Below are 24,826 nucleotides of genomic sequence, written 5' to 3' on the forward strand. Positions count from 1 at the left end.
CATTGATGTTAAAGTGCAGTTTTTCATGTTTGTTGCTCATGCTCCGACCAAACCAGTCCAGGTGGAAGACGATGTGAAGAGAAGCCACTGGCATGGCTCAGTGGGTAGAGTGGCCGTCTTGCAACCGAAGGGTTGGCGGTTAGATCCTCGCCCCGTCGTGTTCGAGGTGTCCCTGAGCAAGACACCTAACCCCGAATTGCTCCTGATGGGGTTGTGGTTAGCGCCTTGCATGGCAGCTTCCGACATCAGTGTGTGAATGTGTGTGTGAATGGGTGAATGTGACGTATCATGTAAAGCGCTTTGGGTACCTTGCAGGTATAGTAAAGCGCTATATAAATACAGACCATTTACGTTGGAAATAAATGTCCTTTAATTAGACATTGTCATGCAAAAGTTGGATTTCCTTTAATGATGTTCAAATCTTTGAGTGTTTTGTTGATGTTGGTTTCTAAATGTTTTCTGACACTCGACCCCAAACATTAAAACCTTCTACGGCTCACAAGCTGCAACAATTCACACATTATCAACTACACTATATTGTCAAAAGTATTGGCTCACCCATCCAAATAATCACAATCAGGTGTTCCAATCACTTCCATGGCCACAGGTGTATAAAATCAAGCACCTGGGCATGCAGACTGCTTTTACAAACATTAGTGAAAGAATGGGTCGCTCTCAGGAGCTCAGTGAATTCCAGCGTGGAACTGTGATAGGATGCCACCTGTGCAACAAATCCAGTCGTGACATTTCCTCGCTCCTAAATATTCCACAGTCAGCTGTATTATAAGAAAGTGGAAGAGTGTGGGAACGACAGCAGCTCAGCCACCAAGTGGTCGGCCACGTAAACCGATGGAGCGGGGTCAGAGGATGCCAAGAGGTGGCCAACTTTCTGCAGAGTCAATGGATACAGACCTTCAAACTTCATGTGGCCTTCAGATTAGCTCAAGAACAGAGATTCAGCAGAGAGCTTCACGGTTTCCATGGCCGAGCAGCTGCATCCAAGCCGTACATCACCGAGTTCAATGCAAAGCGTGGGATGCAGTGGTGTAAAGCACACCGCCACTGGACTCTAGAGCAGTGGAGACGCCTTCTCTGGAGTGACCAATCACGCTTCTCCATCTGACAATCTGATGGACCAGTCTGGGTTTGGTGGTTTCCAGGAGAACCATACTTGTCGGACTGCATTGTACCAAGTGTAAAGTTTGATGGAGGGGCGAACATGGTGTGGGCTTGTTCTTCAGGAGTTGGGCTTGGCCCCTTAGTTCCAGTGAAAGGAACTCTGAATGCTTCAGCATACCAAGATTTTTTGGACAATTCCATGCTCCCAACTTTGTGGGAACAGTTTGAAGCTGGCCCCTTCCTCTTCCAACATGACTGTGCACCAGTGCACAAAGCAAGGTCCATAAAGACATGGATGACAGAGTCTGCTGTGGATGAACTGAACTGACCTGCACAGAGTCCTGACCTCAGCCCAATAGAACACCTTTGGGATGAATTAGAGCAGAGACTGAGAGCCAGGCCTTCTGGTCCAACATCAGTGTGTGACCTCACAAATGTGCTTCTGGAAGAATGGTCAGAAATTCCCATAAACACACTCCTAAACCTTGTGGACAGCCTTCCCAGAAGAGTTGAAGCTGTTCTAGCTGCAAAGGGTGGACCGACGTCATATTGAACCCTATGGATTAGGAATGGGATGTCACTGATGTTCATATGAGAGTCAAGACAGGTGAGCGAATACTTTTGGCAATATAGTCTATCTTTCTCACAAAACTAAGATAAAAAGTGCAAAACTGTCTGATTCCTGCATCATGAATGTAAATCTTTTTGGTTTTTATCACAGTAAACTGAATATATTTGGGTTTGACATTTTATAAACCAAAAACAAGAAATGAATTACCGGAGAAAACAATCAACAGATTAATGGACAAAGAAAATGTGTTTTCCAACATATTGCTAAAAAAAACATTACGACCGGCTGTCGAGGAGCGACACAAAAACAGGACAAACGCTGGTTTCCAGGGGGGTTAAAGAGTTAAGTTTACAACAACACAACATGTGAGCAGAAAAATCACAAAGTCTGTCTTTAGTTCAGCTGAAAATATTAGTTTTTCTCTTTTTTTATTGAGCAAACTTTTCAGGAAGTAGATGAAGAATAACTAAAGCTCTCGTGTAGAAGTCCAACTTATTTTGGATCCTTGTGGAGAGTTTAATCTCAGAGTTTGTAAAGCTGTTGAGTTTTTAGTCACATGGATTGTTTTGACATTTAATAGAGAGTTTAGTGTCTGATTGTAATTCTGTTCAGTGAATGGATCATTTAAGTTATGAAGTCATGTGTTGTTTTTGCTTCAGCTCTTTTTATTGTTTAGTTGCTGATGTGGTCGACTTGAAGCTGCTGAATACATTAAAATCCTCCAAGACAAATGTTAAAAGTGGTTGCTGGAGTTATTTCAGTTATGCAGATATTTATGGAAAATACTGAAATGTGTTGTTCTCATCCAGCCACAGAACTTTCATCCATATTTTACATGAAGAACCATTTTCAATACTGCCTGCCCTTACTCTGTTTTTTAAGCTGAATGTTTTTTTTATTATCCCTTAATGTTATCTCCATAATAAGATTTTAAAAGGGCAAAATGCTTTTAATTTACACCAGAATGCAGGCAATAAGATCAATAATTTTCAAAATTTTATGGGGGAGGGCCCCCAGACCCCCCCAGCATCACACACAAACCAAATCTCACTCTCAGGTCACAAGTTGGCAGCCCTGAATTATTGTGTTGTGAGCAAAGCTCATGGCCACTGTGGCCTAAAACATTTACACAGTAAAGTATCTCTGAATAAATCTAAATCTGTCCAAAAAGTGGAATAGCAATTTCTCAGATTTTGTTAGCTGCTTGTGAATTAAACGTTCACTCACATCCTGTGCATCTCCTGGGGGCTAAGCCCCCCGTCCTTAAAACCTAGTGACGCCCCTGGCTGAAACTCATCCAGAATCAGGAAAAAATTGCCCAAAATGACAATAATTGATTGTAAAAATGGACAAGCTGCTACCATGTTGAGATTTAAGGCAGATTTCGTCTCTCTGAATGTTCCCACACGGATACGTTAAACTACAACAGTTGGGAAACAATCGGCTGAGCCTCATTTCACCACACGGAACCTGTTTGAATGTTCTGTTTCAGCGAGGCCCTCTGAGCTGCAGCTCCTGGCTAATTACTCCACCTCTTTGTGGAGCTGCTGTCTGTGTTTACCAAAGAGAGAAGCTGCTGCTGGAGGGTGAGGCGGATTCCTGGTCTCTGTCGGGTCTTGTTGGAGGATTCCAGCGGACTGCTTCAGCCTGAGGACACGTGGAGGAGCATAACGGTCTACAAACCTGACTGGATCCGCTGCTTATTTTGCAGGAGAAAAAAAAAACTGAAACACTTGAACACCACAGAGCACACCGCTATAAATCTAATTTTTCCTCAGTTATTTTTTAGGCTTGTGTTTATGCTGCCAGTCATGAAGTAATTAAAATACCTTTGACTGTGGATGAAAAGCTCATCCCTACAACTCGGTGTGGTAGAAATTTTCAGAATGTCTTTAGAAGTTGTCAAAACTTGTAAAGATTGATGCAAACAGGGGCTTTATTTTGTTGAGCCAAACTGTTGTTCTATCAAAAACCAGGAAGATTGTGTTGACATATTTTCCACTCATCAGATTCTACTGATGTTAGAACCTTAAAAGTTGGTGAAATGTGGACCACAGACTGAATTTTAGTAGAAGTATGGATCCATCCATATATATACACTTACAGGACCTTTATGGGGACATAATACCACCAAAGTTTGAAAATGTCGGATTTTTTCCCCACTTTTGAGATCAAATAACTAGTCATTGTCATTTTTGAATTTCGAGTAATTGTGGACACATTTGACCCTTGTAGTTCATCAGTAGCTCATGTGGACGCATTAGGCATAATCTTCTTCTGTGCATCATGTGACCGATGTCAACAAGGCTCTAACATCAGTAGAATTTGATGTATAGCAAGACAAGGTTCCAGTTTTTAGATATTTTGACAAACAAGCCTGAAATGACAATAAATTTGTCCAAAATTAATTAAAATGTGTCTAAAATTTCTGGACACTCATCCAAAATTAGGACACAATCACCCAGATAAGTATTTGATCTCAGAAATGGGGAAAAAAAAAAAAAAAAAAAAAAGTGCAAAACCTTCAGCCAAGGGTGGCATTGTGTCCCCAGAAAGTTCCTGTAAGCGTGTGTGTATATACATATATATATATATGCATCCATATTTCTGACAAAAACAGTCTTTCTTCAACATTTTGTCAACTTTTGGGGCTCTAATATCAGTAGAATCTGTATGGAAAGTTTGACAAGACAAGGTTCCAGTTTTTAGATAACCTAAATTTGTCCAAAAATTATTCAGAATGTGTCCAGAATTGCATGAAATGAGGAAAAGTTTGATGTGAAGGTATTTTATTGACTCTGAAAGTGCAAAATATTTTTTTTATATAAACTAACTGCATTACATATTAAATATATTATAACAAACTATTATAATAAACTAAATCCAGTTTCCAGGCGTTGCAGTTCAGTTAACCTGTAGTAGCCTATGTCGCCGCTGTTTGTATTTGGGCGCATTCTTCTTCTGCGCATCACGTGACCGATGTAAACAAGGAAGTGCTCCGTGTCTTTGAACGGAAGGCGCCAGCTGCTGCTAATAAGGGGAGTTGTGTTTATTACCGAACACGCACTGAAAAATACGGTTTTTCTTTTCTCTCTGATAAAATTGGCCGTTTACACCGTTCGTTGATTCCAGCCTTTGCGTCTTGTTTTATTAAACTTTAACACAGAGCTAATTAGCTCCCGTTGGCTAAAGTTGTCTTTCTCATCATCACGAAGCTGCTGTTATGTCCTCAGTCTACCCGTCATCTCTCCCCGGTCACACACACAGAGGGATGTCCGCGTCGGAGCCGGTTCGGTTGGGTCGGAAACGAGCCCTGCCCGCCTGCCCGAACCCGCTGTTCCTCCGGTGGCTCACCGAGCTCCGGGACGAGGCGAAGGAGAAAGGACTGAAGACCCAGTACACCTACCAGAAGGTACCTTATGCTCCGTTAGCTGTGGTGGGAAGCAGCTCTGAGGAAACTGAGGTCAAAATGGATCTACAGGTTCTGTCTGAGGCTGTTTACATCAGTGTAACAGGCAGGAGTTTCTAATACTGATGCGCAAAGTTGATTAAAGAAAAATTGGTCCTGAATAAAATTTTAAATAAAAGATTTAGTGTTTAAATTGCAGTGTGTCCAAAATGATCAAAAACGTCTGAAATGACTCAAGGAGTCTTCAAGAAAACGTACATATAAAATTAAACAAGTGATGTAAGTTTTCCCTCAACCAAATTTGTCCAAAACCTGTCCCAGTTGACTAAACCTTGGACAAACTGCCTGAAATGCGTTGCAGATGCGTTAATTTAACAGCAGTTAAACCTGACACCACCGATCAAGCGTTAAACAAAATGGACAACAGGGAATGTAGATGGTTAATATTTATTGTTGACAATACAAAAGATAATAGAATCACAAGCTCATTTACCTTAGCAGGGTCTAATCTAAACTATTGAAACTGATCACACATGAGCCCAATGAACCAAAGATTTAAAAAAAATAAATCAATCACTGCATATCAAACAGCACTGCATTCAATTCACACTTACATCGGGTCTCAAAGTTACCAGGATCAAGGCTGAGTATTACTTGCAGCTGATCTAAATAGGGAAGTGAATTATAAACAAAAAAATTAACAAAATAGAAAGAGTTAGTCCGCTCTCACAGGATGCACCCAGGTCTGTTCATCTGCAAGGCCGAGTGGACGAACTACAACTAACAAACCCAGAAACGGACAGCAGGAGACGGTGCAACCCAGATGGACTGTCACTGCAAAGCACAAACAGTAATACAAAATTTATGGATTAAATGAACAAAAACACCCTTTAATAAACATCCTTTAAAACCGCTTACCTGCTACATCAGCATCTCACACGCAGCAGGCCCCATAACACTGTGTGGTCATGCTGCAAAAAACACCTTTAAAAAAGGCACACCTGAAGCTTTGCAGAGAAACTCCACTTTAAAGATAAACTAACGTGCATCTGACCACAAACCACCGGGACGCCTCCTGTCCATCACACAGACAATCATCAGCACCTGACTTCATTTTATCACTGCCTGCACCAATCAGAGGCAGACAGCTGGTTTTAATCAGATTAATATGATGACAGATTAATCCACGTTCATTTTGACAGCCTGACTAAAAACGTGTCCAAAATTATCAGAAAGTTCTTTAAAATGATTCAAGTGAAGAGAAGTCTTCAAGAAAATGCACATATTGGAAAATTATTTTAAGTTTTCCCTCAACCACATGTGTCCAGAATGACTGAAAACCAGAGAAAATAAATCGTGGTGTCTTCTGTGTGTAAAAATGCTCCTTTCATTGTCTAGAACTTGTTCTGACCAACCACCTATCACACATGCTGATATGAGCCTTAAAGTTTACCCACAATGCACTGCTAAAGCTTTCTCTGGTGGATTATCAGAAAACAGAAACACATTCGTGTCCAAAATGCCTTAAAATTCTGCAACATGATTAAAGAAATGTTCAAATTTTGTCCTAAAATGAAAAATTTATGCAGAAAATGAAGTGATTTCACACTGAAGTGAGGCTCAGAAATGATGGAAAAAGTCCATTAATTCTGGACCCACCTCTGTGGACTTTAAGGGTCTGAAACTCTGGAAATATTCACAGTATGAAGGTAAAGCTTTGCTCCGTTAAATAAAGTTACTGTGGATAAAGAATCATCTGATTCTGAGGAGGTCAGAGGGGACTTTTAGTAGATTTTGTTGATTTTTTAAATATTTCTTGAATTCTGTTTGAATGGAAACAAATTGACCCACCTGTTGATGCTTTCTTTCCTCTTTTTGGCTCATTCTAAACCCTGCACTGACGTTTTTGCCCAGTGTAAATAATGCAAACACAAAACCTTTATGTGCAACTAGAAAAGTTTCTCAAACACAATCAGAAACATGAAAGTATGTACGAAGTCTCCAGAAAAGCTGACTCTTCATCTTTATTTGTGTGCTTTTGTCTTTTTGCAGGCCATCAACTCTCTGAATAAATATCCGCTGCCACTGAGAAACGCCAAAGAGGCAAAGATCCTGCAGAACTTTGGAGACGGCATCTGTAAAATACTGGACGAAAAGCTGCAGCGGTACCATCGACAGAGCGGTGAGGAACAGATGAAAAATGACACAATTCTGGTCTAAAAAAGCTAAAACTTTTCCAAAATGACTTAAGATTTGTCTAAAATGACCCAAAACCTTTCCATGCTGACTAAACTTTTGTCTAAATTTGTTCAAAATTACTCGAAATTTGTCTACCATGACAAAACCTTGTCAAAAAATGATTCAGTTGTTGTCGAAGATGACAAAAAAATTCTAAAATGACTAAAAAAATCGTCCAAAATGATCAAAAATCTCTCTGAAATGACTAAAATGAAGAGGAGCCTTCAAGAAAATGTAAATGTTGGAATATTATTTTAAGTTTTCCCTCAACCAACTTTGTCCAAAATGACCCAATTCTTGTCTAAAAAGACAACAATATCTCTGAAATGAGTCAAAATTTGTCCACAATGACAACAGACATAAAATCTGGTTTGTTGAAGAAGAGCCTCCTAAAGTTACTGCAGATAAATAATCAGCTGATTCTGAGGAGGTCTGAGGGGAAGTTTGTTCATGTTTCGGTTGGTTTTCCACGGACTGATCCTCCATGTTTTGTTCTGTTTCAGGTGCAGAAGCTCAGATCCACTCAGACCTCAGAACAGCGCCTCCTGCAGGCAGAACAGACAACAACAGCATGGCTCCATCCAGGAAGGTAAACAGGACAGCTGAGCCGGTATTGCTGTTTGTATATACTTCTTTTTGACGTAAATAGTGAACATTCTGAATGTAGAAGCTCATTTCAGAGGTATAATGTAGATGTTGGTCATTTAAATGTGGACATTCCTGTTTTTTTGTAGAAGAACACAGCAGGTGATGGAGGGAAGGCTGGAGCAACATCAGAAGGGAAGAAGAAGAAGAAGAGGGAGTATGTTCCTCAGAGGAGGTCTGGAGGTTACGCTGTCCTGCTCACTCTGTACCGACACTCACAGGTACACTTTTGTTGGGCCATTTTGTGTGTTTTTGTGTCTATGCATTTTGTTTTGTGTCTTTTTGTGCTGATTTCTGTCGGTTTTATGTTTCTTTGTCTCTGTTGTCAATAGGTAATCATTTTCTGTTTCTTTGTGGTTGATTTTGTGTTTTTTGTCGTCATTTTATGTATTTTTGTGACACTATATGGTTATTTTGTATCTTTTTTGGGTGATTTTTGTCATTTTGTGGTTGTTTTGTGTCACTGTTGTCAATAAGTAATCATTTTCTGTTTCTTTGTGGTTGATTTTGTGGTCATTTTGTGCTATTTTATGATGGTTTTCTGTGTATTTTCGTGTCTCTCTGTCGTGGTTTTGTTTTACTTCTACGTCTCTAAATCTGTGTGTCCTTGTTGTCGTCTCTCTTTAGATCCCGGGCAGCAAAGGTTTTATGTTTAAGCTGGAACTACAGACTGAAGCTCAGCCTCTCTGTGATAAATCTTTTGCTGTGGTGAGTTCTTACATGAGCCTCTGCTTCATCACTCATTAATTTGAATTTTTCAAAGCATCAGACATGGAAAGTTTTAAAGATGATCTTGATCTATCCTATAGTTTATGATAAAAAGATCAGAGATGATTGAGCTGAAGCCTATGACGATTTAAAATGACCTAAAACTTAGCCGTCTTTTACATAAATTTAGATGCATTTCTAATTTTTCTGTGTCTGCAGCCTGATCTGGGCAGTAAATACACAGCCTGGTCTTCAGTCAGCACCCTGATCCAGAAAAACCTGCTCATTAAGACTCACAATCCTGCAAGGTACAGCACAACAAAGATACAAAGTGTGTTTCTGTTTGTTTGTTTTTGATTCATTAACTGGATTCTGCCTTTTTGCCTGTAGAACCATGAGGGTGAGCAGGATCTGATCGCTTTGTGCTCATATTTTATCTATTTGTGGTGATGCTGTGCCTCTTTGTGGTCTTTTTTTACATCTGTTTGTGAGAATTTATAGTCAGTTAACAAGTTCTCTCTCATGGCAAAGTATTTTTATTCTCCCTCTGCTTGTATTTGTGGTGTTTTTTTTATATGGAATGACCCCACTGGTCATGGTGGAGTTTGTTTTACTCGTTGGGATTCACAGTAAGGCTGTATTTAATCCGGTGTTGCTGCTGTTAGTCAGTGAACATGCAGTTCTTTCGAGGTGGTTTTTGCCTCAGTGCTGCTCCTGAATCAGCTCTTTAATGCTCTGTGTTTCAGGTATTCTCTGACAGAAGGAGGTCTGGCTTTGGCCGAGCGTCTGGCAGCAGCAGAACAACAAGAAACTAAAGTCGGTTCAGGAGGGGATGAAGAGGAGGAAGAGGAGGGTCCTGGAGTGGTTGACCTGACTGTTAGTGATGAAGGAGAGGAGGAGGAGGACAGAACACAGTGAGTGGACTCTAACTGATGTTCTTATATTTGTTCTGTTCAGATCAAACTGACCCTGTTCTCCTCTCAGTCCGACAGTCGGAGCTGCTGGCCAGCTGAGCAGCGACGTGGACGCTTTGTGTACGTCAGAAAAACCTCAAAAATCACAGACAACCAGCAGAAATCCAAGTGGAGGATGTCTCCTACCTGGGACCTATGAAATTCTACTCTGTGTGGACTTTATAGAGACCACCGGGTAACACAGCTTAATTCAGGACCTTAAAAACTCTGATTTATTGGACTTTAGACAGTTTAAGACCTTTAAAGTCTCTCTCAAAGACCTGCACTGCGGTTAAACGTGTTTATTTTCCGTTTATTGTTGCAGCGGCAGCCACCACCGTAAGCAGGAGCTGGTCAAAGAGCTGCAGAGAAACGGAGTCAACTTTGACGTCAGGAAGCTCAACGTTGGCGACTTCCTGTGGGTGGCTCGAGAAAAGGTCGCACCTGTTCCAGGTAAATGCACACAGCAAAGAACAAAGAGACAAAGAATCTGAAAGATACCCGCACAAACATCCAGAATGAGTAAGAATCACACTAAAAACACTCAACTATGGCATCAAATCCACCGTTTATTCGCTCCATTCTGCTCCCTCCTGCCTCCACTGACCTAATAAAGCCAACAAAAGGCCCGAAAAAGTTAGCAAAGCAGCCGACAACGTGGTGAACTTTATTCTGAAAACAAGCAGGCATTCTCACTAAAGCATGTGCCAGATGTTCTGATCCACAAAAGCCACAAGTTTAGCTACTAAACTTTGTCATTTTGTGTCTCGTTTTGGTCGTTTGTGTCTCGTTGTTTTGCGTCTCCTTTTTGCTCGTCTTGTCTCATTTTTGTTGTCTTGCGTCTCATTTTTGCTCGTCTTGCGCCCCGTTTTTGTCGTCTTCTGTCTCGTTTTTGTCATTTTGTGTCTCGTTTTTGTCATTTTGTGTCTCATTTTGTCGTTTTGGTCGTCTTGCGTGTCGAAGTTCAGAAACTAAAACAAACTTATTTAGCATTTTCAGCAGAGCTTATTACCGATGGACCGACCTCGGAGGCAGGATACAGCAGACTGAGAACGCAACGTGGGACACTTCCGTTACATCCGGTCCACGTAAACGAGAACAGCCCTCAGAGAATACGAATGACTCCACTGTTTAGTTGATCTACATGATGTGACAGCTCAAAAACGCCCATCATGTCTTCTAGATGCACTAGTTTAGAGTTCTTTGGTTCAGACATAAAGTAGATAGACAGATGCTAGAGCTTTCATCCAAACTGTCTAGGTAATCAGCGTCTGTCTATTCACTTTATGTCTGCACAGAAGAACTCTAAACATCTGCCTGATGTGAGATCTGTGGTTTTCAGGTCAGCTGCGACTCCCTGCAGGCAGAGAACTGGTCCTGGATTATATAATAGAGAGGAAGAGGATGGACGACTTGTGTGGGAGCATCATCGACGGACGCTTCAGAGAGCAGAAGGTCAGAGCGCCGCTGAAACTATTCTTATCACTACTAAACAGGATGAGCTGAAATAAGCAGTTAAAGGAGAACATCTGCATACAGGTGTTTGGAAACGCTGCTCAAGCTGTCTGATCATTAATTATCACTTGAAGCTGACAGGTTTGAAAGTGAAAACCGATCTTTTCTCCGTCTTTCCTCCATCAGTTCCGACTGAAGCGCTGCGGTCTCCGTCGGCCGATTTATTTAGTGGAGGAATGTGGGACGGCTGCTTCTCACCTGAGTTTACCTGAAGCTACGCTGCAGCAGGCCATCATCAACACACAGGTACCCCACCGAGAGCTGACAACATTAAAACCGCCCGTCTAACATACGAGTAGCTCCTCTCTGATTGGTCGATGTCAGCAGCAGATCTTTGAGTACAGCTACCGGTCCTGAATGAATCACAAACGCTCCAACAGATTATAATCTGAGTCAACACCTTGAACTCTTGGTCGTGTTCCTCTAACTATTCCTGAACAGTGTCTGCAGGGTAGCAGGAAGCTTTAATGTCCTGGAAGACGCCATGAAGGTGGTCTGTAGCGGCATTTTGAAATATGAAAAATCTAGTATTTCTGCTTCATCAGCCGGTTAAAATGACAACATTCTGTCATCAGTAAAAAAACAAGACGAACAAAATCCAGCAAAAAAGTGACAGAAAAAGTTGTAATTGTCAAAAATTGATAATAAAACATCAATATCTGTACAGTAGTAAATACAGTAAAGCTGTAATTTTATAACAAATCACTCTTATAGAAATACAGATTTCTGTTTCTTTTCCAGTTTTTTTCTGTGATTTTGGTAGATATCATCTGTAACTTAACAAAACAGAGAATCTGTAAAATATCAGTTAACTGTTGAAAGAAAACACGTTTCTGAAACTAATATTACACCAACTATAAAGGAAAGTGATATTTCAGGTGGCATTGATATTAACAGCAGTAAGAGGCTCCACCTGGTGGAAGAAGCAGGCACTACAGCTGATTGATGACATCAATAAAGTCCTGTCAATAAAAATATTGATTCCTTCACAGTTATAATACAGTACATCTGCTCCACTTGTTCTCCTTTTTGGTTATTTTTCAGTTTAGAAATCTGCTGATATCTGTACTTTTACTGCCGGTTGAGAGTTTTACTAAAAAAAAAAATCTGTCATTTGAATCTTTACTGCTCATATTTATGCAGGTCAGAATTTTTTTTCCAGCTTATTTAAAGCTATAATTTCTTTGTTAAAGTGTTTTATGTTAAAAATAAGATAACAATTTGTTACTAATTAATCTAGCAAGTTTAAATATTGATCCTGAGATATGACAGTTATTTATGGTGTGATTTTTATCTAAATATTTTACATATTAGAGATTAAAACCCATAAAAATAACCTATAAAACACTGTCATTCCTCTATAGAAGCAATAGAAGAATCAATAACCAGTTGATGTGATTTAGTGTGTGTTTGTTAGGTGATCGATGGCTTCTTTGTGAAGAGAGTTCAGGATGTGAGAGAATCTGCAGCTTATCTCACCATCATGACACGGTTCCTGAACAAACTCTACCAGGTACAAACACTCAGAGGAAAAAACAGAGGTGGGTCCAGATTTACCACTTTCTAATGGACTTTTTCCATCATTTCTGAGCCTCGGAACTTCATCAGTGATAAATCTGGACCCACCTCAAGCATATTCACAGTATGAACATTAAATAAAGCTGCTGTATATACACATCCGCTGATTGACAGACTTTAATAATAACGTTTCGTCCTTCAGAACCGGACTCTGACGTGTCGGTCCAGAGAGCTGGAGGGGGATGTGAGCGCTGATGAGGACAGAGGAATCCCCTCCAGCTCTCTCATCTCCTTCACAGAGTTCAACCACGGCGCATTAAAAAACAAGGTTTGTGGACACAAGTCTGAACTAAAACGTCACAACACACTTTCTACAATCAACTGTGTGTTTGTTTGGATCTCCTCAGTGTCAGACGGTGAGGGAGGTGTTTGCCAGACAGTTGATGCAGATCAGCGGTTTGTCTGGAGACAAAGCAGCAGCGATCCTGGAGCACTACAGCACTCCACACAGGTAGCCCTCATCAGGGGTTCTGATTACAGGAGGCTTGGTCTGATTTTCACTCTTATCAGTCAGGTCAAGCATTCTGGCTGTCTATTTTAATGCCTCAGTATCTCCAGAAATAAAACTTCTACAGACATAAAATGTGGTGAGGACATGGGCCGAAGAGAGGACAAACTTTTAGTTACTGGTTCTTGACAATTGGAAAAAAAAATGTAAAGAAATGTGCAAAATGACTCAGTATTTGTCTCAAAAAAATTTAAACTTGCCCGAAATCTGTAAAAATGATCTAAAATTACTCAAAAACTGTCCAAAAGGAGTCAAAAAATGTTGAAAAATTACAAAAACGAATTATTATTGGTCCTTGAAAATGGAAAATAGTGCAACTCTTTCACACTTTGGTGCTACTGTGTCTGCAGAAAGTTCCAGTTTTTAGATATTTGGATTACATGCTGATATGGACAGATACACATTTAATAAAAGAATACCTAAAAGCAACAAACAAACTTATGCGCATGCGCAGCTCCTCTCGCCCCTTAATTCATGCCATTAAAACTGTTATCTGGTTGACATCAGGTATGAAGAACAAGCATTTGAATTCCATAAAACAGGGGAATGTTTGCCCATAATCACCGTGTAGCTGACACAATACACCATGAACACTGTCATCCTGTAAGAGACAGTTTAGATGAAGTCCAAGTGCTCATCCTAGCTGGTTAGCAGGTGCAGCAGTTCAATGTCATTTCCCCGGTTAGATGAACCTTAAATTTCATGTGGTTATGGCACAGGGCAAGCTGTTCAAATCACAATATCCACCATTAGTCCAGACGTGGTCAGAGTTGCCGCTAAACAGCAAACATGGAAAGCAGAACAGCCGGTTCAGTGTAGCACATTCACAGAGCTAATCCTTCCTTTTGGACGAAAATGCGAACTATTTTCTTTCCCTTCCGCTGGAAGCTCTGGTAGATCAGACGCTGTTCTCTCATCATTCAAAAGCTGACGTTTTTCCTCAAAAGACAGACGTGGAAGTAGTTTAAACCTGTCATCCTGTCGGTTAGCCCGCCAGCTAGCTTGAACGCTAAGCATCAATTTACTGATTCTCTGTGACCGTACCGAGAGCATTAGCATAGAATTAGCATAGCACAGGAACGCAAGATGGTGGCGTAGAGATCTGCCTTTTGACCTCAATGATTTTATATGGGGAAGCTGACTGCGCATGCGCGAGCACACCTCGTTTGACAGGTGAAGTGAAGGCCTTCAGGAGCATAGATATATACAAACGTGTATATAAACGTGTTTGTATATGTCTATGTTCAGGAGTATATCTATGTTCAGGAGAGGGTGAGTTTAGTTGTGCAGCTTCTCTGCGCGGCCAGGAGGAGGCGGTGTTGAGTCATTTTTATTGGGCGATGAAAAGCACTAAATGCCGTCACGTTCAAATCGATGCACACCAATTTTTGTGCTGAACGACCATAAGGAAAAAAAACACTGGAACAACAAAACCAAGACACAAAATGAGACTCAAGATGAAAGAAAAAATCGTCCCAAAGAGATGCAAAGCAACACAAATGAGACAGAAAATGTCTGAAGGAGGGAAACAAAACAACAGACCTGTAAGTTTGCACATGTAATGACAGTAAATAGACGTCACATCCATCACAGCAGGTTGGAGGCTGTTGGATTTTAAGTAATGTGCCTCATTGTGATTGTACCGGTTAGATCTGGACCACAACCACACCACAGTGGAGAAGAGATATTTTATTTGTTGAATCTCTGTCTGCTCTTGTTTCAGTCTCATGTCGGCCTACGATCGATGCACAAGTGAAGCAGAGAAAGAGAAGCTGCTGTCGACCATCCGATACGGGAAGCTCAAAAGGTTTGTAGCATCCAGTGGAATATTCTTCTGGTTGGTAACAAGTGTAAACAAGAACTCATTTCATTAAAAAAATCAACCAAATCTGACCTCCTCAGAATGAGCAAGTTCTTTATCTACAGTAACTTTATTTAATGAAGCAAAGTTTTACCTTCATACTGTGAATGTTTTCAGACCTACAGAAACTTGAAGTCCATAGAGGTGGCTCCAGATTTCTCACTTTTTAGCAGAACTTAAATGTCATGTGTCTATCTGCTGTCCTGATGAAGTGATGAGGCTCAGAAATTATGGGAAAGGTCCATTAAAAATGGCTAATTATTCTTTTTTGTTCATTTGGACAATTTTGAGTAAATTTAGACACATTTTGAGTCATTTTGTTCAGATTTGGAGCAACTTCTAACTATTTTAACTAATTCTAGGACACATTTTGGACATTTTTAATCACTTTAAGCCATTTTTTGGTTTAATTTTGAACATTTTGAATCACCTTTGCAGACTGTAAGTCATTAAGGAAAATTATGAGATATTTTGGGACCTGGAACTGGAACCTTGTCTGGTCAAACTTTAACATCAGATTCTACTATTAGAGCCTCAAAAGTTGGGGAAATGTGGACCAGAGATTAGATTTTAGTAGAAACATGGATCCATCCATAGATAAACACTTACAGGAACTTTATGGAGACACAATACTAACCTGATTGAATATTTTGTACTTTTTTCCATCTTCAAAGGCCAATAATTATTAATTTTAAGTCTTTTTTTATTTTATTTTAAGTCTGTGCTTAAAGGGCCTGTCACTCTGAAAATATTCCTAAAGTGAAGGTAAACTGTGGTTTCATAACATGACTTTTATTAGTTCCTGTTCAGCTGAAAGTCTTCCTGATGGAGTCGTTTTTGTTTTTTGTTCAGAAACGTGGGTCCGGCCCTGAGCAGAACCGTTTATCAGCTCTACTGCACTCTGGGTCCGCTGTCATGAACGTTCACCGCTGAACCGTCAGTTACAGACCTCATTTCTTTGTCTCAAAGAGCCTCCTCTCACCTCAGTGTGAAACTTTCAGAATAAACCCGATTTACATGTTTATGTAAAAAAACGCTGCTATGTTTCTGTAAAGAGTTCGACTAATGTGCACCAATAAAGTTTGTTATTTTGAATATTACTCATTTAAATGCAATCATGTCTTTCCCTGAGTGCTGGATCATTTCCATCCTTCCACTGAGCGTCTGTTTGAGCTGTCTGAGCTTCCAGACGGACAGTAGTTAGAACCTGAAGGCAATCTGGAGATGAAGAAAAGGTTCTTCATTTAAAACTCATCAGGGGTTCTTTCATTAGAGCCGTTTCAAACCAAAACCATGGCTTAAAACTGTCCAAAATGTGTCCTAGAATTACTTAAAGTTGTTAAAATTCCTCCAATTCACCCAGAATCACGTCTAAAATAGCTCAAAACCTGCAGTTATCACAAGTTCTGTAAAATACGGGCGAATTTACAGAATTTCATGTGAAACTTTTTGCATTTTCCCCCTCATTAAAAGCTGTGAAACCATTTTAATGCCTCAGTATCTCCAGCAATTAAACCCCCACAGCCATGAAATGAGTTGAGGACACAGAATAGTTTCCAGTAGAGTGATTAAATGGATCCAACAGGGATGCATTTGTCATTATTGGACCTTCAAAATGAAATTAAAAAAAAAAAAACTCAATAATTGTCAAAACAAAATGTCCAAAATCAGTTATTTGATGAGGTCAAACTGGAGTCATTTTGGACAGATTTAAAATAATTTTAGGTCAATTCTGAATCACTTTTGGACATCTTTGAGTCATTTTGGATTTTTTTTTCAAGTCATTCTACATTTTTATGTCTTTTAGGACATTTTCCAATTTACTTTGGACATTATTTGAACCATATTGACCGGTTTGGGGTGATTTTAGACACATTTTGGACAATCTTCAGTCATGTTGGATGAGTTTCAAATCATTTGGGACACATTTGAGTCATTTTGGATATCCTTTAGACATGTTTTTGAGTCATTTTGAGTACAAATGAACACTACATCAGCTGATTGTGATCCTACTACAAATCCACCTCTGAGGACTTATCAGGACTTATCCATCAGAAATGATTAAAGGAACAGCTGATTAAACTGTGGGGGGGGTTGAGTCCCATCAATTCCTGCTGCTGCTACATATTAAGGTCATGTGATTCGATTTCTGAGTTGTGTTTCCATGGAGGACTATATCGCAGTGAAAAATGAGCCACAGTGAGGAACGAGACTTCACGGGGTTACAGTAAAATTAACGGTCTTCACTGCCGTCTAACAAACCCAACGTTCCCTTTAAAAGTCCAGGATTATTGGCACAAAGTCTCTGGGTTTGATACCATTATTCCATCTTAAAATGATTTAATCTCTTTGTCTGTTCTAACATTTTTACTCTCTGGTCCCAAACTTTACATGTTGTCTTATTTACAAAAAAAAAAAAAACAGGAATAATAATAATAAAAAAACAACCTAAAGGGCAGACAGGGCTCCTCTTAGAACAAAGTGCCATCTCCATTGTCGTCTGTTTAAAGAAAAGGCTGATTTTTTTCAGGTATCTCCTGAATCTCCACTCCTGAATCAGCATTCTGAGCAAAAAAGCCTTAAAACTTTGAAGTTCCACCCAATATGAGGCTTCTGTTGGTCAATTTAAGCGTCTATTTTCAGACGTTTTGATGTCTGTAGCTTCAAAAATCCAAAAATTAGTTGAGTTTCTATAAAACTGTCAAACGAATCTGATGCAGACTTTTAAAATGTCGCAAAATTTGGGAGACGTCCGTTTCTGAAGCCTCATATCGGCTCTGGCTTTACTTTGAAACACATTTTTACCTTTAAGAAGACCTGTGGATGCTGGAGGGAATCAGTCAGTCTGATGATGAGGAGAGATTAGAGGAAAACACAAACAAACCTGAAAAATATCAGACTTTTCCTTCAACCACACCCCTCCATTTCCACCTCCATGAAAACAAATCAACTAAATCTGATAAAACGTTCTCAGAATCACCTCTACAGGAACTTTATTTCATGAAACACAGTTTGCCTTTCTACTCTGGATGAAGTTCAGTGCAGCAGATAGAACTTTTCGGAGGAGAAACACATCTGAGTTCTGATAAAAACTGACACCAGGTCAGTTTTACATCCATCCAGGTGTCACAATCTAAACACTAAATCTGTGTCCATCTCCTGTCTTCTACAAATTATAAGGGCTAAAGAAAAAATGTGGAAAAAGTCTATTAAAAAGTGACAAATCTGGACCCAACTCTACGTCCTTAAAGGTCCTGTACCTCTGGAAATATTCATGTATGAAGATAAAACTGTGCTTCATTAAATAAAGTTAGTGAGGAGGTCTGCGCAGATTTATTTCATTTTCTATGGAATGAAACGAGGGGAACACTGATCCCAAAGTCAAACAGTCTCTCCACTGGTCCCCATCACAGAACAAGTGTCTTTTCCATTCAGACACTCTGATCCAGAGATTCTTGAGTCCACAGATCCAGCATCGGGCCCACGTTAGGAGTCTGGGGTTCAGTTTCCTCCAGAACAGAACCAGTGTGAGGAGTCTGGAGCCGTCACCGAGTTGCAGAGTTCAGGTGAGTGGGCTGAAAGGTCGGGGCAGGTAGATCTACTCCGCTGGTCGTCTAGTCGGGCATGTCGATGCAGAGCTTCGGCGGCGGGACGAAGTACTTCCCGGGACTCTGTGTGATCACCACGCCGGTCTTCTTGTGGAACATCGGGGCGATCTTGGGCGGCGGCTCCGGGACGGGCAGGTCGTCGGCCGCCTCGGGGTCCTCGCTGCGCTGGAGGTCGTAGGACACGTTGCCGTACTCCCGCAGGAAGGGGAGGAGCTCCAACAGGAAGTGGCAGAAGTCCTTCCTGATGCCGAACCACCCTGTCAGATCGGGACAGAAGTCGCAGGAGGTTCAGTCAGCGGAGGGAACATTAGTTTTAGCTCTCATAAATGTAAAGTACAATTTACGTTGATGAGCTAAAAAAAAAATAGTTTCAGCTCATAAACGTAAAGGACAACCTTCACATAGCGGAAAAAACTGTTTTAGCTCTGTATAAGTTTGTCAACGGAGAGGACGATCATGACGAGAACTAAAAAAAAAGATGTAGCTCTTGTCGACATAAAGGACGACTTTGATGAGCGCAAAAAAAAATTTGATCAACTTAAGGGAGGAGCTTGACGAGAGCTAAAAACATTGTCTTTGTTTAGCTTTTCAGTGGGAAGTACAACCTTGACGTGAGCTGAAAAAAAAAGAACTTTAACTCTCGTCAACATAAAGGGTGACCTTGATGAGAGCCATCACCTGGACCTACAATCTGGAAGAATTCTTCTGAGTTCTCTCCTCGACCGTCTGTGATCGTAATCTGAAGACGTCGGCTTCCCAAAGTCCCACTAAAATCAACATTTATTGTTTTCGGAAACATTTATTTTAGACAATCAGGGGCATAATCCAGATCAGAGCTGACTCCTGATAAATACTTTTGGTTTGTACACAAACTACGTTCTAAAACTACCGTGCAGCGAGCAGCAGAGTCCATTTGAATACTCACAGTGGTTTCCTCCCTTCTGGCCGAAGGTGGTGGCCATGAGAGTGAGCAGAGAGAGCCAGAGAGGAACGAACACACAGACATAACTCAGACTGTTGTGGCCGTCCAGTTTATGAACCAGGAGGATCTGAGGAGACACCAGAAGGTCAGGAGACGATGAAGATCATTCTGAAACTGGACTATTACAGGTAGATTTTCTGGGGTGCTAGTAAGAAGTTTCCACAGATACAAACATCAGTAAATTAGCAGGATGGATGCTGAAGGTTTACAGTCTTCAAAAATAAACCGAACACCTCAGATTTAGTTTCTCTACATTCTGTCTAACAATGAGATCTATTTTCTTAGCATTTCCAGACCATCCTGCATGTCATTTAGACTGACTTTGGATCAGGAGAGCACATATTTGAGACTTATCTTGGTGAAACAGGAAGTATGATGTGAGCAAAAAGTTTAAAGTTTCAAATGTAGACAGATAGATAAACATTAAGGTTACTATAAACTATAAAAAAACTTGCTGTACAATACTATAAACAAAACACTTATATTTTGACATCTATAGAAGTACTACATGCATTAAGAGTCAGTACACAGTATGTACACATGAAGGCACAGTGACTTAAAGTGATTTGTAGTAAGAAGAAGCGTTGTGGTAAACCACAGAAGGTGCAACGGAAATGCCAGGATTTCTGATCTTCTGCTGCTGGGAGCTCCTGTTCTTTCGCCATGCTTTCCACATGTCTCCGTCTGCATTATTAGAAAAATTTGGAGGTGCACGACGAGGAAATAATTCGCTTGAGAAGGCGTGGCTAAAATGATGTAATTCATCTGCGTCAAGCACAAAAGAAGCTTTATGTTTGGGAGCCGTAATGAAGGCCAAAAAGTTAGTGAATGTAGCACAATCTAAGGTGGAGTACAACCGGAGAATGGAAACAATAGCGCCGCGTGACGACGTATTCATCCGCTCTGCTCATCAAATAGTTCCATGTAATGATGAAACGTCATAGGTGGAGGACGTCGTAACCTGAGGACCTCCTGTAAAGGTTCAGAAAATGTGTGTGTTTGACGGTAAAGCTGCAGCTGTGTGACTCTGACTCACCTCGAAGGTGAGAAGCGGCACGACGATGGTCATCCAGCTGATCGCCATGGTGATGTGAGTCCGGCGCTGCTCGGCGATGATGTCGATGGAGCGCAGGAAGAGGACCGACCAGATGATGTAGTAAAGAACCACAAGGCACAGGAAGGACATGAGGATCCACAGAGGAACGCAGACCACCTGCAGGACACACCCTCAGTTAGAACAGGTGGGATACAGACACAATGAACAGACTCATGCAGCACGTTTGAAACAGCTGCTGAGCAAAAAGGGCTGTGAGGAATTAATCTAAATATTCATGTTAAGGTGGAATGCTGCCTTATTTAGGATCTGACTTTACCTGAGTCATTTCTATTTGGGTTATATCAGCTAAAGTCAAAGTTTTAGAAGGTATTCTCCTTTTTCATAATGTCTGGATACTTAAAATGGCTTCTGTGAAATTTTCATTTGGGAGTAAAACCCTCCAAACATGAGAAACCGAAGCAGTTTAACAGTGTGTGATGTTCTTGTTGCTCACCAGCCAAGGCCAGCTGATGATCCGGTCCAGCCTCAGAGCGATGAAGATAAACTGCAGAATGTTGACTGAACACAGAACCTCGAGCTGCAGACAAATGATCAGAACAAAAGTGCAGAAATCTTTTTACAAAACATCATCAGTAACCTGAAATGACAAAAATAAGACAAAAACACAAGCAAGAAAAAAGGAAACAAAACGACAAAAACATCAGACAAACAATAAAAAAACCAACAAAAAAGAAAATATTACAAAAGTGAGAAACATGACTAAAAAAAATAAACATAAGCTAGACAAAAAAGAAACAAAAAAACAATTATGATACCCGTTCCCGTCTATTGCGCATGTGCACATGCGGGATGACCTGCCGTTACACTGAAAAAAATCCCGGTGAGAACCCTGCTTCTCTGGAGTTTTTACACTCTGAGGGCCGGATTGGACCCTCTGGAGGATCGCTTTTGGTCCACGGGCCTCATGTTGGACCCTCTGGAGGACCGCTTTTGGCCCACGGGCCTCATGTTGGACCCTCTGGAGGACCGCTTTTGGCCCACGGGCCTCATGTTGGACCCTCTGGAGGACCGCTTTTGGTCCACGGGCCTCATGTTGGACCCTCTGGAGGACCGCTTTTGGCCCACGGGCCTCATGTTGGACAGCCCTGTTCTAAAGTTACATCAGAGAAAGAATGAGCTGCTTCTAGAATGATTCATTTTCCCCTAAATTTCAGATTCGTACCTCGAGGGAGCGGTCATGTCTGAAGCCCCAGACACATGCTGCGACTGAAACAGGCGACACAAAGAAGAGCGGCATGAAGACGAGCAGCCAGAAGTAGTGTCCTCGTTGCACTCGGTCACACACCAACACCTCAAACATCAGCAGCAGGACGTGGAGGCCCACGGCGATCAGCATGGCTTTAAACTCCACACAGGTCTCCCCTTCAGCCCTGACAGCAGACACAGTTCAGCTAATTAATTCCCACACTTTGAGAAACACCGTCCTAAAGTAAGTGGAGCCTGTCTGAACTCCAGCTGCTCTGTTTAGATGTGACATTCACCACATGTGAGCGGGTCTACCTGTACTGAGGGTTATGAGCCCAGACTCCGGTGCCCACGGACGCCCCGATGATGACCAGCAGCTTCCACAGCCATATGGGAGTGAACACCGCCCAGTAGCTCCACTGGATGACTCCATCCAGCCTCAGGGACAGCAGCACGGAGAACAGGAGCAGGCACGAGTAGATCAGGAACTTACTGCAACACAGGACAGGAGGAACATTTGCACCAGTTACACCACTGTTATTACAGTGATCTCACCAAAACAAACAAGCTATCTCACCGTTTTCACAGGTTATACTTCTACAAATTGTTTATAATATTCTAAATACTTCTATTTGACACCTTTTGTATAAATGCAGCAACAGGACTGCTATTCTACAACTTTAGCACTGATCTAATAGGACTGTATTAGCTGGTGATGCATTTATTCTGACAGCTACGCATTTGAGAGAAAGAAAAATGAAACAGAATCAGTGATCTTTAGTCCAGTTGTAGATTTATTGTAGCCTACAATGAACTCAGCTGCTACCCAGGTTAGCTACAGGTGTCCCAAAGACTTTTTAACCTGACCAACAAGCATCTCAGCTCTCCCATAAGTCTGATTATCACCCGTTCCTCAACTCCTGACGTGAGCTGTATCATGTGTGATCATCTTCACATTTCAACCCTTTACAAGCTTTGTTTCTTGTAATTTGAATGTTGAGGCTGCAGAAAGTCTCCTACTCACAGAACATCTTCCTTAAAGCTTCTTTTCAGACATCACACTGAGCATCAATTTCATGAGCCAAGATATTTAACTGATCCATGTGGCCTTTCTTGTGTAATTATATCATCAGTACAGTTCATTAAGACAGCTTTCACTCCCTTAAATAATTACCATTATTAAATTTTAGCTTCTATGATTGTCTACTTCTGTATATCTATTAAATGCATGTAAACACACACAATTTACTTAAACATAGTCTACACTGACACCAATGTTTGAATATTGTATAGATATTTTTTGATTTGTTTTCGACTCTTAGCAGATTTTTGTACTTTCCAGTCTGCCCCACATCAAACTTAAGCACCCCCAAATACCTCAATGTCCTTTTTTAATTACTTTTCTTTGTCCAAGTACGTTTTTTTCCTTTCTCATATCTTTAAAAGTCTGTAGCCATTGTTGTTGACGGACTGTACAGTTCAGTTACCCACAAAAGAACAAATAGCCTCGTCCATTCTAGCTAAACATGCGTAAAGAATTGATTAAATAGCTCCAGCCAACGTGAGTTACCATTACAGCGAGCTTTAGCTACCAAATCCTCTGCGCTATTTCAGCTAGCATGTTAGCCGGGCCTTGTTTAGCAGGACAGCTCCTGGTAACATTGTCAGCTGTGTTTACAGGTGTTTAAACGGCGAGGTGTGACACCAGAACAGGTATCGAGAGTTTCACACATTTCAGGCACACACGTTTTGTTTGTTGTCAGAAAACTAATCAGCCAGGCTATGCTAACTAGCGACACGGCTAGCTAAAGTGCTAGCTAAGTCGTAGCTAACGTTACCTGGGGTTGAAGTCCTGAAAGAGTCCTCTTAAATTCATGATGCAGAGAGGCTTGTCAGCGACACTACATTAGTTTCCCGTGTTGTCCGCGTCTTTCCTGAACGCTACACATCGTAATGTCGGCGGCAGCGGAGCTTTTTCTCTCGGGTTCATTACGAGCTCGATGCTAACTCGTCTGTTTTTATTTTCTGGACGAGCGTTTCCTCGGAAACCACGTGATCACCCGACAGAAGCCGAAGTCTTTTCGGCAGAGTAAGACCCGGATGTTCCTTTTCCGATTAATTTTTTTTGCAGACTGATTTTTTAAAATTATTTTTATTCTTAAATCATACTTTCAAGTCTTTCTTAGCTGTTGTTTTTTCAAGGCCCTCCCTCCAAGAGAGCATATTAACAATAATATTAACAACAACAACAACAAGAATAACACTAAAACTAATACGATTACTACTAATAATAACAATATAAATTCAATATAAATATAACAAACGTAATAATCAGATATTGGATATTATCCACTTGTTATATTTATTGGTTTCTCCTTATGAAAAATAACTGGAAGAAATTTAAAATATAAGTCAGACCAAAGCTTTGGTCTTAAGAGGTTAATAATGTTTTTGAATCGAGCGAATATATTTAACTTTTGCTGAACTGTACGCACGACAAAATGACTGTTGCAAAACAGCTTTTAACATGACTAATTTACTGTTATTTTCCAAATGGCCCCCCTGTTGTTAAATGAATTACATATAATTATTAAAAATAGTTATAGTAATGTCACAGAAAAATATTAAATTGCATGTAAACATGTTAACTAACTGTAAATAACTACCATATAAAAAATGTGTGATTTTTCCAAATGGCAGTTTGTTGTTGTTGTACAAGATTTTACTACAAAGTTACACAATTTTCATGGTATATTTGCAAGTATTTTCACAGTTTTTTACAGATTTTTAAACTTTATACCTTTATTTTTATAATATTTTTTCACACAC

General features: G+C 40.6%; 2 protein-coding genes across 4 annotated transcripts; one reads left to right on the plus strand and one right to left on the minus strand.

Moving 5' to 3' along the window:
* Positions 1-4,663: 4,663 nt before the first annotated feature.
* Positions 4,664-16,205, plus strand: mus81 (MUS81 structure-specific endonuclease subunit). Of its 2 annotated transcripts, none has more exons than XM_051943723.1 (16): positions 4,664-5,102; positions 7,152-7,281; positions 7,841-7,947; positions 8,072-8,203; positions 8,610-8,690; positions 8,910-8,998; positions 9,437-9,604; positions 9,675-9,839; positions 9,969-10,096; positions 10,986-11,098; positions 11,285-11,404; positions 12,576-12,671; positions 12,879-13,004; positions 13,084-13,187; positions 14,968-15,051; positions 15,958-16,205. In XM_051943723.1, the coding sequence occupies exons 1-16, from the start codon at positions 4,914-4,916 to the stop codon at positions 16,022-16,024; spliced, it is 1,899 nt and encodes a 632-aa protein (XP_051799683.1). In that variant the 5' UTR covers positions 4,664-4,913; the 3' UTR covers positions 16,025-16,205. The 2 variants fall into 2 exon arrangements, with proteins under 2 accessions (XP_051799683.1, XP_051799684.1); XM_051943724.1 differs by having other exon boundaries at positions 7,841-7,926.
* Positions 16,206-17,038: 833 nt separating this feature from the next.
* On the minus strand, positions 17,039-24,071 carry tmem185 (transmembrane protein 185). Of its 2 annotated transcripts, XM_022220913.2 has the most exons (7): positions 23,836-24,064; positions 22,313-22,489; positions 21,975-22,182; positions 21,246-21,329; positions 20,732-20,908; positions 19,639-19,762; positions 17,039-18,970 (listed from the first exon to the last, which is right to left on the minus strand). In XM_022220913.2, the coding sequence occupies exons 1-7, from the start codon at positions 23,871-23,873 to the stop codon at positions 18,720-18,722; spliced, it is 1,059 nt and encodes a 352-aa protein (XP_022076605.1). In that variant the 5' UTR covers positions 23,874-24,064; the 3' UTR covers positions 17,039-18,719. The 2 variants fall into 2 exon arrangements, with proteins under 2 accessions (XP_022076605.1, XP_022076606.1); XM_022220914.2 differs by lacking the exon at positions 17,039-18,970 and having other exon boundaries at positions 19,639-20,379; positions 23,836-24,071.
* Between the last annotated feature and the right edge of the window lie 755 nt (positions 24,072-24,826).

The sequence above is a fragment of the Acanthochromis polyacanthus genome, chromosome 23, assembly GCF_021347895.1.
Source record: "Acanthochromis polyacanthus isolate Apoly-LR-REF ecotype Palm Island chromosome 23, KAUST_Apoly_ChrSc, whole genome shotgun sequence".
Lineage (NCBI taxonomy): Eukaryota > Metazoa > Chordata > Actinopteri > Pomacentridae > Acanthochromis > Acanthochromis polyacanthus.